This window comes from Palaemon carinicauda, chromosome 44 (assembly GCF_036898095.1).
Source record: "Palaemon carinicauda isolate YSFRI2023 chromosome 44, ASM3689809v2, whole genome shotgun sequence".
NCBI classification, from domain to species: Eukaryota; Metazoa; Arthropoda; class Malacostraca; order Decapoda; family Palaemonidae; genus Palaemon; species Palaemon carinicauda.
Window position 1 is genome coordinate 12,913,637 of NC_090768.1, and position 12,943 is coordinate 12,926,579.

A 12,943-nucleotide genomic window follows, 5' to 3' on the forward strand; every position below is an offset into this window, starting at 1 on the left:
CGATTTCTGAAAGTTATGTCAATACCCCATGGCGGACGGTCCCCTTAAGTCATTTGATCAATAACTTTTGTATTTATTAACAAAAATCATAATTTTGAAAATATAAAAATAGATAGATTTTTCTCCACTAATATGACACCAATTGTATTGAAAATCATACCATCAAAACTTCTTTATAAACCGAACAAATTGTTTGTTGGACCCATTTTTCCGATTTTCTTTTTCTTTTTTTTAATGAATTTTTTCTTAATTTTCTTTGTCTAGATGCAAAATAATCATGAATAAAAGAAAAGGAAAATCAAAATTTTGTCTCACAAAATTGGGGAATTCTTAATCCTCTTTTCAATTATATCTTTTTCTCTAAAACTGAACAATAAATAGCCGAGAAAAATGTACCAAAGTGTGAATAAGTATGTTTTCGAGTTATGAGCTCCCAAAGATTTGCTATAAATTTTCGCTTTTTCTTAGAAAAATACATATAATATTATTATAATAACCTTACTTTATACTTTTATTGGTAATTCCTACATGAAAGCTCCCTAAACGAGGTATTTAAATCATAAGTCTACTAATACACTTGGTGTGAGGGTGTCATAAGTTGACAGTGGCCTCTCACTGTTGCCAGAGCTGTAGTTAGAATGTTCCAGCTTTGTACTCTTTTTATGTTTCCCTCTTTTCTTGGTTCTCTTTTGTTGCTCTGATTACTTTTTGTTCTTTCTTTGACCTGGGGTAACAATGGCCTTGCTATAAAGTTCACGAGGACATTGTGAAAACACAATGTACTATAAGTAAATAAACACGCACGCATCACCTTCTGTATGTCTTTGGAAACTGGCTGGTTTTTTCGTAGATCGTAGTTTGCATTCACATACCCTCTACCAATGCCTTCCATGTCTGCCAGACGTACAAGATTTCGAAACATAAGTGAAAAAATTGCTATATGTACAGTATGCAAAAATAAACACACAAAGACAATTCTCTCAAAACTCAGTCATACAGACAACGCAGTAAGGATGATGTCATCATTTAAAGATCGCTTTATCTTCATTATTTGTAAAGATAGTTGGCTGAAACTTCTGGAGAGCATGTACGACATGTTTATAAATGCATAGAAACTATAAAATGATTTTTTATTTTTTAAAGTTATGTCAAACACCATAGCAGATGGACCCACTTGAGAGTGATGGTTTGCCATAATCTCCCTCTAAGATTATTCAGTGGACGCAGTCACGACCGTCTGTCCTAGACTGGTAATTATCTATTCAGGCTGCTCAGAAGCATCCTCGCATACAGACGTACAGACGCTGGAGAGCTTTAGAGCTGCCAGGAGATCTAGGCAAGCTGTCTTGTCTTAGCTGGCTGATAGTGCCCAAGGTAAAGGTATGACTGTACTTGACTTTGTTACTGGCAGCATCAGATCCCAGATTCAAATCCTTTGGATTGGTAGTCCTTCGTAGCATGACGACCAATGATCCAAATCAACAGCTACTATGCCAGAGAGGAGCTTTAAGTGCTACCTTCAAAGAACTGCAGTAGCTTGTCCCCGAGTGTCGGCACTTCGTCAGGTCGGGGAAGATCAAGAGAAAGATCGCCCAGATCACGTTCTCAGCTTGGATTCACAAGGTAATAGACCAGGCATTGAATCCTGATCCTTCTCCTCGGCAGAGTCGGCAGAGGAGATCGACAGCTCATAACGTTAGGGGCATGAGTATGTCGATAGCTTTTAAGAAGAAATACTCTGTGAAAGCTTCAAACTACCTTCACCACCCACTTCCTGCAAGATGTGACCCACAGGAACACTGAGATGTTCTCCATTGGCCTTGTGGTGGCTACACAATAAATGATTTAAACACCTTAGGTTCCTTGATGGACAAGTAGCAGATGGTGAAGGGCAGAGCTTAATTAGGGTTGTTATTCTTATTATTACTAGCTAAGCTAAAAGCCTACTGTGGAAAGCAAGATACTATAAGCCTAAGGGCTCCTACAGGGAAAAATAGCCAGTGAGGAAAGGAAATGAGAAATAATGAACAAATTAAAATAAAATATATTAAAAACAGTAACATCAAAACATTTCATATATAAACTGTAGAAAGACTTATGTCAGCCTGTTCAACATAAAAACGTTTTCTTCAAGTTTGAACTTTTGAAGTTCTTCCGTTTCAACTACCAGTAGGAAGATCATTCCACAACTTGACCACAGCTGGAATAAAACTTCTAGAATACTGTGTAGTATTGAGCAAGCCTCATGATGGAAAGGTCTGACTATTAAAATTATCTGTATGCCTAGCATTACGAACAGGATGGAACTGTCCGGGAAGATCTGAATGTAATGGATAATCAGAATTATGAAAAATATTATGCGACATGCATGACTAATTGAACGACGGTGCCTGAGATAATATCTAGGTCAGGAATAGGAAATTTAATAGACCAAAAGTTCCTGTCCAACAAATTAAGATGGGAATCAGCAGCTGAAGACCAGACAGGAAAACAATACTTGAAACAAGGTAGAATGAAAGAATTAAAACACTTCATAATAGATTGATCAGCGAAAATCTTAGAGACTTTCTTAATAACCCAATTTATTGTGTAATTGAAGAAGACGGAGACCTAATGCATTTCTTAAAAGTAAATTTGCCGTTGAGAATCTCCTAAAATTTTGAAGTCGTACAAAGTTAAGGGGACCATCCGCTATGTCCGCCATTTTTTTTTTCTAATGATTCAAAATATACTATATCTATATATGTTTTAGACATATATAATAACTCCATAACATAAAAATTTAGAGCCTTTTGATCAAAAACTTTTTGTTTTATTAGCAAAAATTATGATTAAAAAAAAGAAAAAAAATTAGGTACAGTTTCTCCAATATGATAACAATTGTATTGAAAATCATACCATGAAAACTTCTTTATAGCTTGAATAATTCTGTGTGACAGATTTTTTATTTTCCTTTTTATTTTGATGAGTTTTTTTATTTTATTTTTTTTAATGATTTTTTTTTATTTTCTTTGTCTAGACTTAAAATAATCATGAAAAAAAGATAAGGAAATAAAAATTGTTACACAAAATTGTGGGATTTTTGTTCCTCTTTTCAATATCTTTCTCTCTAAAATCAATCAATCAATAAATGAGAAAAATATACCTAAGTGTGAATAAGTATGTTTTGGAGTTATGAGCTCCCAAAGATTTGCTATAAATTTTTGTTTTTTTCTTTAAAAAAAAGCAAAATAACATTATTATAATAACTTTACTTTGTAGTTATATTGTTTATTCCTACATGAAGGCTCCCTAAACGAGGTATTTAAACACTATGTTTACTAATACACTTGGTTTAAGGGTGTCATGAGTTGCTAGGGGCCTGTCATTGTTGCCAGAATTTGAGTTAGAATGTTCCAGCTTTGCACTCTTTTTCATGTTTCCCTCTCTTTTTTTTATTTTTTTTTTGTTACTCTCTGCCTACTTTTTGTTCTTTCTTTGACCTTGGGTAACATTGGCCTTGCTATAAATTTCACGAGGACGTTGTGAAAACACATACATACGAACTGCCAGTAAACAAACCGCACATGCAACGTAACTTTTGTGTCTGGAAACTGGCTGTTCTCATAGATCGTTGTTGCATTCGCCTACCCTCTACCGAAGCCTTCCATCTCTGCCATACATACGAGCTTTGGAAATATAAGTGAAAAAAAATCGCTATATAAAGGCAAAAATAAACATGCAAAGATGATTCTGTCTAACTCGGTCATACAGATGACGCAGTAAGGATGACGTCTCCATTTAAAGATCGCTTTATCTTCATTATTTGTAAAAAAAAAATTGGCTGAAACTTTTGGAGAGCATGTACTGTATGTTTCTGCATAAGTAAAAAACAATAAAACGATTTTTGATTTTTTAAAGGGTTACTGTCAAAGACCATAGCGGGGGACTGTCCACTATGGTCTTTAACAAAAACCTTTTAAAAAATCAAAAATAGTTTTATTGTTTATATGTATGCAGAAACATATCGTGCATTCTAACTAAAACTATGGCAACAATGAGAGGCCGCTGACAACTCATGACACCCTTACTCCAAGTATCCAAGTATATTAGTAAACTTAGGATTTGAATAGGGAGCCTTCATGTAGGAATAAACAATAAAAGTACAAAGTAAGGTTATCATAATGTTATCTTGATTTTTTAAAGAAAAATATCGAAAATTTATGGGAAATCTTTGGGAGCTCATAACTCAAAAACATACTTATTCACACTAGGTACATTTTTTTCACTTATTTATTGTTTGATTTTAGAGAGAAAGATATCATTGAAAAGAAGAAAAAAAAATCCCACAATTTTGTGTAACAGAATTTTGATTTTCATTTTTGTCTTTTTTTTTCATGATTATTTTACGTCTAGACTAAGAAAATTAAAAAAAAAATTCATTAAAAAAAAGGAAAATAAAAAATCTCTCAAAGAATTATTCAATTTATAAAGAAGTTTTGATGGTATGATTTTCAATACAATTGGTGTCATATTAGTGGAGAAAAATGTACCTAAAATGAAAAAAACCATGATTTTTGCTAATAAATAAAAAAGATTTTTGTTAAATGACTTGAAATTTTCATATGATGAAGGTATATATGTCTAAAACATGGTAGACTGTATACTTGTTACGTCCCTATACACCCTGGCGAGGTGGTATTGGGTAATCTCCATGGTTAGTTCAAAGGTTCCTACGTTTCTGAGAATTCTTACTTAGACTAGTCTCACTGCTAGTAGCACAGATTGCTCAGGCTGCTAACCATGCTTACCTTGATAATTTAGCGAGGTGTCAGGGCCAATTTGTATAAATATCTCAAGGTTTGTATTATTAGGAAAAGTACAAATTAGTTCCAAATTTGTCATTTTATAAGTAGAATAAGGCTGATATATTGTTACGGTACATTACTGAAAAAAAGTATAAACCTAATTGCACAAAAACTACCTAAAGAATTGGAAGAAAGTAATTTTCTAAGCTTTGTAGTCGAGCACTCAAAAGATAGACTATAAAATTATCATGCATCAAAAACAAGGAAAATGCCCCTGAATGTTCATATGCCAATAAAATAGAGTAAATAAAATATGAGGAAAGTATTTTTACTAAAAACTACTTATTGTTCATTTATACTGTACGTATGGTCAAATAAAAATTATTGTTTAAGCATTGTCTCATTTAGCATGAAGAAAAGAATCCTTTGGTAGTTTGCTTTAATCACCTGATTTGGAAAGCTTAGATTATAATTTACATAATGTTATAACCGTAAACAATGGAAAAGATGGATATTAATTGTTTCTATAATATATGATATTAAATGTGAATACTGTATTACATTTTTATTGGGCCCATTTAAGCGACACATCAGTCTTATCAAAATCCTGTTTATTTTAAATACATCAGTATATTTTTACTACAATAAAGGGATATACTGTACTGTATAGTTTTGGTAGTAGAATACTAGAAAACTCCCAATCAAATAAACAACAGCGTAGCCTGGCCAAGCAGTACATATGTTAATGAGTGTACATATTTTAATTTTTTCATTTACGTATGTGTAAGGATGTCTACAGTAAAAGTAAGTTTTAGCTTAAAAGTGTTTTTAGTAGTGTATAACAGCTGTCAGGAGAGCTTATAAAGGCTTAAATTAATAAATACAGTAAATGAAAAATTTGATACGGTAAAAAATTACACCATACTTTTCTGTATCCACTACGTGGGTTTTTGACTCTTATAGGGCTCTATAGCTGAGGAATTACTGTAATCAGTAAGTGAATTTTGAGTAGCATTCATTGAAATACAGTAAATAAAATTTTCAATATTAACTTTAAATCCAATTATCTCCCATCCTCCTCTCCAGTTTTAGTGGACATGTATTTATACACGAATGTCATACAGTGGCTTATACATTTGAAGAATCAAAGATGGTGTCACCATCTGATGACATCTCGGGAACTGGGGCTATCGTACATCTGGGCTTATTTCCTTATTTTTGAGAAGCTCAATGTTTGACAGAATATGACATTAATTTTAGATTAGTATTGAAATACTGTAATAGGAATTTTTTAAATTTATTTTTTTCAGGATTGTGCAAGTTTGGTGGAAAAAGAAATGGGGTCATGATAATGAGCTGAGTGAAGCTTATACAAGATGGGAACAAGATTATGATCTAACTCCATACACAAGTTTTTCACTCTTCGGGGAATATCTGGAAATGGGTCAGTAATTTTTTTTACATGCATTTTGTTCCTACACTAGATACAAACCCACATGCTTTACTATAGGAGATATTCTAGCGCGAGCTGGAAAATACAGCAGAAAACCTTAACAAGGTCATTAACAACCAGGCCGATAGTTATCCACCTGTTAGGGGAGGGGGACTGCCGGTCGGTAGCTACTGAATACCTTCAATCGAATTCTAGCCGTCACAGTGGTAACACTGCTGCTCCTGCTTTTGTTTGACTGGCAGACTAGCCTTTCTTTATTGTGTTTTTGATTAACTTTTTCTTTTTCTTTATTAGATGTGATGTCCTCTATTATGAGTAAGTGTCCCGGGGTTCCCCCAAAATCTTGTGGCACATTCATGTCATCATCGGAGGTGGATCCTCATTTCCTATGCCGTTCGTGCAGAGGTCATAGGTGTTCTGAAGGCTCCCCCTGCCAAGTATGTAGAGAATGGTTGCCCTCTCAGGGGGAAAAGTTCGTGAAGAGAAAGAAGAAGAAATCCAAGAAGGATTCGTTACCTCCAGGTTCGCCGTCGAAAGGTAAGGAGTCTCGGGCCTCCTCTTCGGCTTCTCGATCTCTCCCTTCAGACTCTTCCTTGCCTCCATCCTCCGGGGGGAAGTCAAGGAAGAGCGGCACCATTGCCTTAACCCTCATTCTCCCTGGTCAGGCGGATCTCGTTGCCCCTCCCAGTGGGACAATTTTTTCCGCCATCGGGAATGACTCTATTACCGCTTCCATTCCAGGTCATGTACGAGCAGTATGGCCTTCCCTTGGACTTCCTGGTTCTCCTTCGGGGGAAGTGTGGAACCAGTTCCTCGCAGGCACAGTTTTACCTCGGGTCCCTTCTGTTTTGGAACCTTTGGGAGTTCTGGACCTCGCCTACCTCCCGTTAACTCAGTTGGCGGCAGCAGAAGTTTCAGCAGATATAGTAACTTCAGCTCCCGCAGCGCCTACTTCGCTCCTCGCTTGCGCTTCTACGAAACCACAACATTGCAAGCGCAAACATCGCAATACCTCCCCCTCCCCCTCCTCCTCCTCCTCCTCCTCCTCCTCCTCCTCCTCCTCCTCATCATCATCATCTTCATCCTCCTCGGAGGCTAGGAGGGAGAGAGAGAAGAGCAAAAGGAGAGCTCACTCTCCTTCGCCAAGACATTCTCGTCGGAGAGACAGGCGACATAGGAAGAGAAGTCATCGTTCTCGCTCTTCCTCGCCTTCTATCTCTCCACGAAATGTCTCGCCGAGAGACTATAAGCGCTCTCGTCACAAACATAAGAAGAGCGCATCCTCGCGTCATCGTTCTGCCTCGCGATCGACTTCCTCTCGCGGGGGATCATCTAGGCGCTTCAAGAAAAAGAGCGCTACGATACGTTCTCGCTCTTCGTCACAAGAGAGTTCTCCTAAGCGTAATAAGCGCTCCCGTCGGAGAAGCTCTTTCCACGATTTTTAATCTAATCGCGCCCGGAGCGCGGACAAGGGAAAAGCGCAATCTGAGCGCGATCCCGCTCCTTCACATATTAGCTTGAGGAGCTCAGATCGCTCTAGGAAAGGGAGAAAGAGCACTTCTCACCGTCTCTACGTACCAACAGAGAGAGAGCGCTCCCGTCCTTCAACCTCCCGATCGCGCAAGTCTCCGGGCATATCCGCGCGGGGTCATTCACCTTGCTCTCGTGTTTAAGATAGGACAGCTCCGGTTCCCGTGCTCCCTAACGAGTTACGGAATACGAGCCTCACGAGAACCTTGGAAGAAGACGTAGGGGTTCAACCCTTCCTCTCCTCGGTTGAGAACAGAGGGAAAATGGCCAGACCGCCGATCAATGCAACCTCTTACTGAGACAGTACCGATAATTCGGTCACCTACGCCTAGACCATTGACTTCCAGGCAAGATCAGGCGCGCGCGGCACCATTAGCCAGTGCTCAGCCTTCCCTTGGAACAACGGCAATGGAGTAATCCTACTTCGCCGTTACCTCCAGACACTCGGACTTCTATCGCCCTTCCTCGTGAGGAATTAGCGCGACCGAAAAATTCCTCGGAAGAGCAACCATCAAAGGACTTAGTCCTCCTATCTGAGGGCTCTAAGAACTATGTGTAATATCTCAGGCCTCGGTGATCTACATCTGTCGCCTCGATGTCGTCCTCCACCAAACTCTAAGACCAGAATCAAACTTCCCTGGTCTATTCACACTTAGCAGGCCTTCTGAGGAAGGTCTTGCAGACGGTCTCGGGGGAAACGGGTTCCTTGAAGTCTCAAGGATCCCATAAACTTCTGCAATTCCCGCTTTCAAGGCAAATGCGCTTTTACAAGGTCAGAGACGCCAACCCTTCTCCTCTGACCCTGGATCCCCTCACAACAAGGCTCACACCTGGCTGCTCTTCAAAGAGACTCTCTTCTCTCCCAGTCTCCTTCACTGCCACAGAAGCCTCGGCAATGGAAGCAGCGTCAATGTCCCTTCTGAAGGCATTATCCTGGTTTGACACGTGGTCGGGCACAGTCGGCTACCTAGCGAGTCACGAAGACCTATCAAACCAAAACTCCATGCAGTCCCTGTAGGAAGTCCTAGCTGCTGGGGTTAAGACAATGGACTTCCTAACTGCTACAACTGCAACCATGTGGGGCAATTGGATTCTCAAAAGGAGGGGATCAGTAGTTTCCAGACTTCATAGGAGCATCGGTAAGGCCGAGAAGTCAGATTTGAGAAACTCGGACCTTCTGCAACCTCTCCTCTTTTCTAAAGTTTCCTCTGCCTTAGATACTTGGAGGAAAGAGACGCAGGACACCGCAATGCAAAAGGCTGCTTTCCTTTGCGCAATGCAACAGCAGCCAACTCCACAACCCAAAACCACAACCGCAACTCCACTCCCAGCCAAGAGCCTCAGCCGCCCCTCTTTTATAGCCAAACCTATGGGCAGAGGAAAGTCGGCTCCTCCTAAGGCTAAAGGCAGAGGGAGGAACCCAAGACAGAAATAGGGTCACGGCTCCCCCCTCACAGTGCGTAGGGGGGTGCCTGCAGGGGAGTTGGAGGAGGTGGAAGGCTAAGGGGGCCATGCAATGGACCATAAAGGTGCTTCGTTAGGGTACCGCATCCCCTTCATAGGCTCTCCTCCTCCTCTTAATTCCTCCCCCAATCTCGTCCTCCCAGGTCCCTCGGGATCTCGGGAAACGGCAAGCCCTAGCTCGGGAGATCCAGAGCATGCTTCTAAAAGGCGCCATACAAAAGGTCTCCAACACCTCCCCGGGGTTTTTCAGTCGCCTCTTTCAGGTAGAAAAAGCCTCGGGAGGTTGGAGACCAGTAATCGATCTCTCTACGCTTTCTGGTTCAGGGTCGAATCTTTGAGTTCAACGTTCTATGCTTCGGCCTCTTGACCGCCCCACAGGTCTTTACAAAGGTTTTCGAACTCGTTTTCTCGTGGGCTCACAAGCACGGGATATGTCTGCTAAGGTACCTAGACGATTGGCTACTCCTGGCCTCGTCCAGGGAGCTAGCTCTGGATCACCTGAGAAGACTTCTAGACCTTTGCAAGGACCTGGGGATCCTTGTAAACGCTGAGAAGTCTTGCTTGATTCCAACCCAAGTCTTAAACTATCTGGGTATGTCCATCAACACCCAGGTAGGGAGGGTGTTCCCTTCGGAAGATAGACTTCGGAGACTGGAACAATCCATCGCCCAACTCTTGTCTCCACTGCCTCCTACAGCCAAGTCGTGGCAGAGGATTCTGGGCCATCTTTCCTCCCTGGAAAAATTAGTTCCAGGCGGAAGATCAAGAATGAGAAGTCTCCAGTGGGATCTGAAGACCCATTGGTCTCAAAAGATCGATTCCCCATTCTTGTCAGTGGAGGTTCCAGCTCTGGTGATACAAGATCTTCATTGGTGGTCAACCAGAGAGAATACCCAAAAGGGCATTCCCCTCCAAAGCCCCAGTCCGAAGTTAAGACTTTTCGGACGCATCGCTACGGGGCTGGGGTTCCCACCTAGGCCCGAAATTAGCATCAGGAGTTTGGTCTCCGATAGAACAAACTCTCCACATAAATCACCTGGAATCATTAGCAGCCTGGAAAGGCCTAAAATACTTTGTAAAAGATCTACAAGGACGAGAGGTGGTGCTTATGAGCGACAACTCCACAGCCGTCTCGTACATCAACAAACAAGGGGGTACTCTGGCAAGAGACCCCTGTCTACTAGCGGTCCAGATTTGCCAGTGGGCGGAAGGTCACAACATTTCTCTCACATCCAGGTTTATTCGGCGCCGGAGAAATATCGTGGCGGATCAACTGAGCAGGCATCACCAAGTGTTGAGTGGCGAATGGTCTTTGGATCCAGTAGCGAAGACAGTAATAGCTTTGTGGGGTTCCCCACAATAGACCTGTTCGCCACCTCTCTGAATGCGAAACTTCCCCGCTACGGGTCCCCAGTTCCAGACCATCAGGCAGCGATCCAGGATGCCCTAAAACATTCTTGTGACAACCTGGACGCATATGCCTTTCCACCCTTTTGCCTGCTCAGAAGGGTGATCAACAAACTCAGGACCTCCCAGAACTGCAAGCTAACTCTAATAGCTCTGGCATGGCCAAGCAGAGAATGGTACGCAGACCTTCTTTCCCTGCTGGTTCAGGTTCCAAGGTTTCTGCCTCCAGAACCCCTTGTGCTGATGCAGCCACACAGTGGTGTCCCCCACGGGAGAATCTCCTTCCTGAAGCTTCACGCCTGGAGGCTGTCCAGTCACTTCTCAGAAGCAGAGGTTTTTCAGGGAAGGTGGCTGAGCACATGTCCAGGCACCTGCGCCAATCTTCCACATACCTCTACTCGATCCCTCTCTTCCATTAGTGGCCGACTTCCTTGTGTATCTCAGGGAGGAAAAACTCCTCTGTCTCAGCAATTAAAGGCTATCGTTCAGCCTTAAGCTTCATCTGTAGACTGAGAGGGGTTGACCTTTCCACCTCAGAAGATATCACCTTGTTGATTCGAGGTTTTGAGAGATCTTGCCCCCCAGTTGAGATTAGACCACCACCTTGGGACGTGTCCCTGGTCTTACGTTCCTTGAAGGGTCCACCCTATGAGCCCATAAATAGGACCTCTGACTACTTCCTAACCATTAAGACCGTCTTCCTAGTAGCTCTGGCCTCGGCAAAAAGGGTCGGTGAACTACATGGTCCATCCTACGAAGTCACCCATTCTTGAGAAAGGGGGGAAGTCTCGCTCAACTTCGTGCCAGTCTTTGTGGCCAAAACTCAGAATCCTTCATCGGCCGATGAGAGGTTTAGAGAATTTCAATTTTCCAGCCTCAATAGGGTAACACAGGATACTGACCAATTGCTGCTGTGCCCAGTCAGGGCGCTAAGGAAATACCTGAAGCGCACCAGACCTTTCAGACCACGCCTCCGTCATCTCTTCCTCAGTACCAACAAGGTAAAGAAGAGAATCTCTCGCAACACCATCTCTTTCTGGCTCAAGAAAGTTATTGCGAGAGCCATTCACGGAGACCCAGAGGCAGCTCAACCCAAAGCCCATCAAGTTAGGGGAGTGGCTGCCTCACTGGCATTTAAGAAAAATTTTTCAGCCTCCCAAGTCTTAAGAGCTGGAGTCTGGAAACGCCAATCTACATTCACCACTCACTATTTAACCGATGTGATACATAGGTCTCTAAACACCTTTTCTATAGGGCCTATTGTGGCAGGTCAACAGGTGCTGTAGCTACCTTACGCCCTTTCAGGGGACAGTAGCCATTGGTTGGGGATTCTGTGTTACACTAGGTTTTTAGAAGGACATCCATCTTATCTTCTGCGCTTCCTTCTTCCTCCCATCTGGGTATCCTAGTCTGTAACCAGTTTTAGCTGGACTCGCCAATGAAAATAAGGTATGAAACTCATCTGACTCCTCTCACAGGGTATGAGTTATACTCGTAGTCACGAGGGTTCCCCTTTTCAAGGTCAGGGGAATCCTAAGTATGAAAGGGTCTGAGTCGAATGTTCCCAACCCTCTTCATCCTGAAACATTTGTTTCCACGTAATTACAAACTTTCAGTCGTGTAAAAATTATGGGGATCTACAAAGAAAAGTTCAACGGGAGATTTTTTCATCAAAAGAGTCTAGTCTGAGGACTATCTTCCCTAGGAATAGGGAACTCTTAGACCACCCTGACCTCAAGACAAAGTCTCCTATAGTAAAGAATGAGGTTTGTATCTAGTGTAGGAACAAATGACAAACTTATAACAGAGTTTGTATTTTTCCTAACATACAAACCCGAATTCTTTACACAAATCTTCCCTCCGTCACCGCCCCCTAAAAATAGTCCTAGCTAGAATCCGATTGAAGGTATTCAGTAGCTACCGACCGGCAGTCCCCCACCCCTAACAGGTGGATAACTACAGGCTAACAGGTGGATAACTACAGGCCCGGTCGTTAACGACCTTGTTAAGGTTTTCTGCCGTATTTTCCAGCTCGCGATAGAATATCTCCTATAAGTAAAGAATTCGGGTTTGTATGTTAGGAAAAATACAAACTCTGTTATAAGTTTGTCATTTTTTATTTCTATCATATACTGTATTAACTTAATTTCCAACACTTTCAATTAAAGTACACATTCTCTTATTGCCCTAAGGAAGCTATGCTTTCTACTGTAAGCAGCAGTGACTACTGCATCCTCTGATTATTCTTGATGCATTGTTATTGTGAATTAGATGTACGTATTTATTAATGCATTTCCAAGGC

General features: G+C 41.6%; 1 protein-coding gene across 5 annotated transcripts in view; it reads left to right on the top strand.

Annotated features, from left to right (window-relative positions):
- LOC137634164 (anoctamin-5-like) overlaps positions 1-12,943 on the top strand; it is a 500,953-nt gene that overhangs the window by 454,740 nt on the left and 33,270 nt on the right. For all 5 annotated transcript variants that reach the window (XR_011042462.1, XR_011042463.1, XM_068366420.1 and 2 more), the window contains exon 16: positions 6,098-6,231. Coding sequence is in view for 3 of the 5 variants with exons in the window: in XM_068366420.1 (XP_068222521.1) it covers positions 6,098-6,231 (134 nt within the window). In the remaining 2 variants the exon portion in view is untranslated. The remainder of the gene's footprint in view (positions 1-6,097; positions 6,232-12,943) is intronic.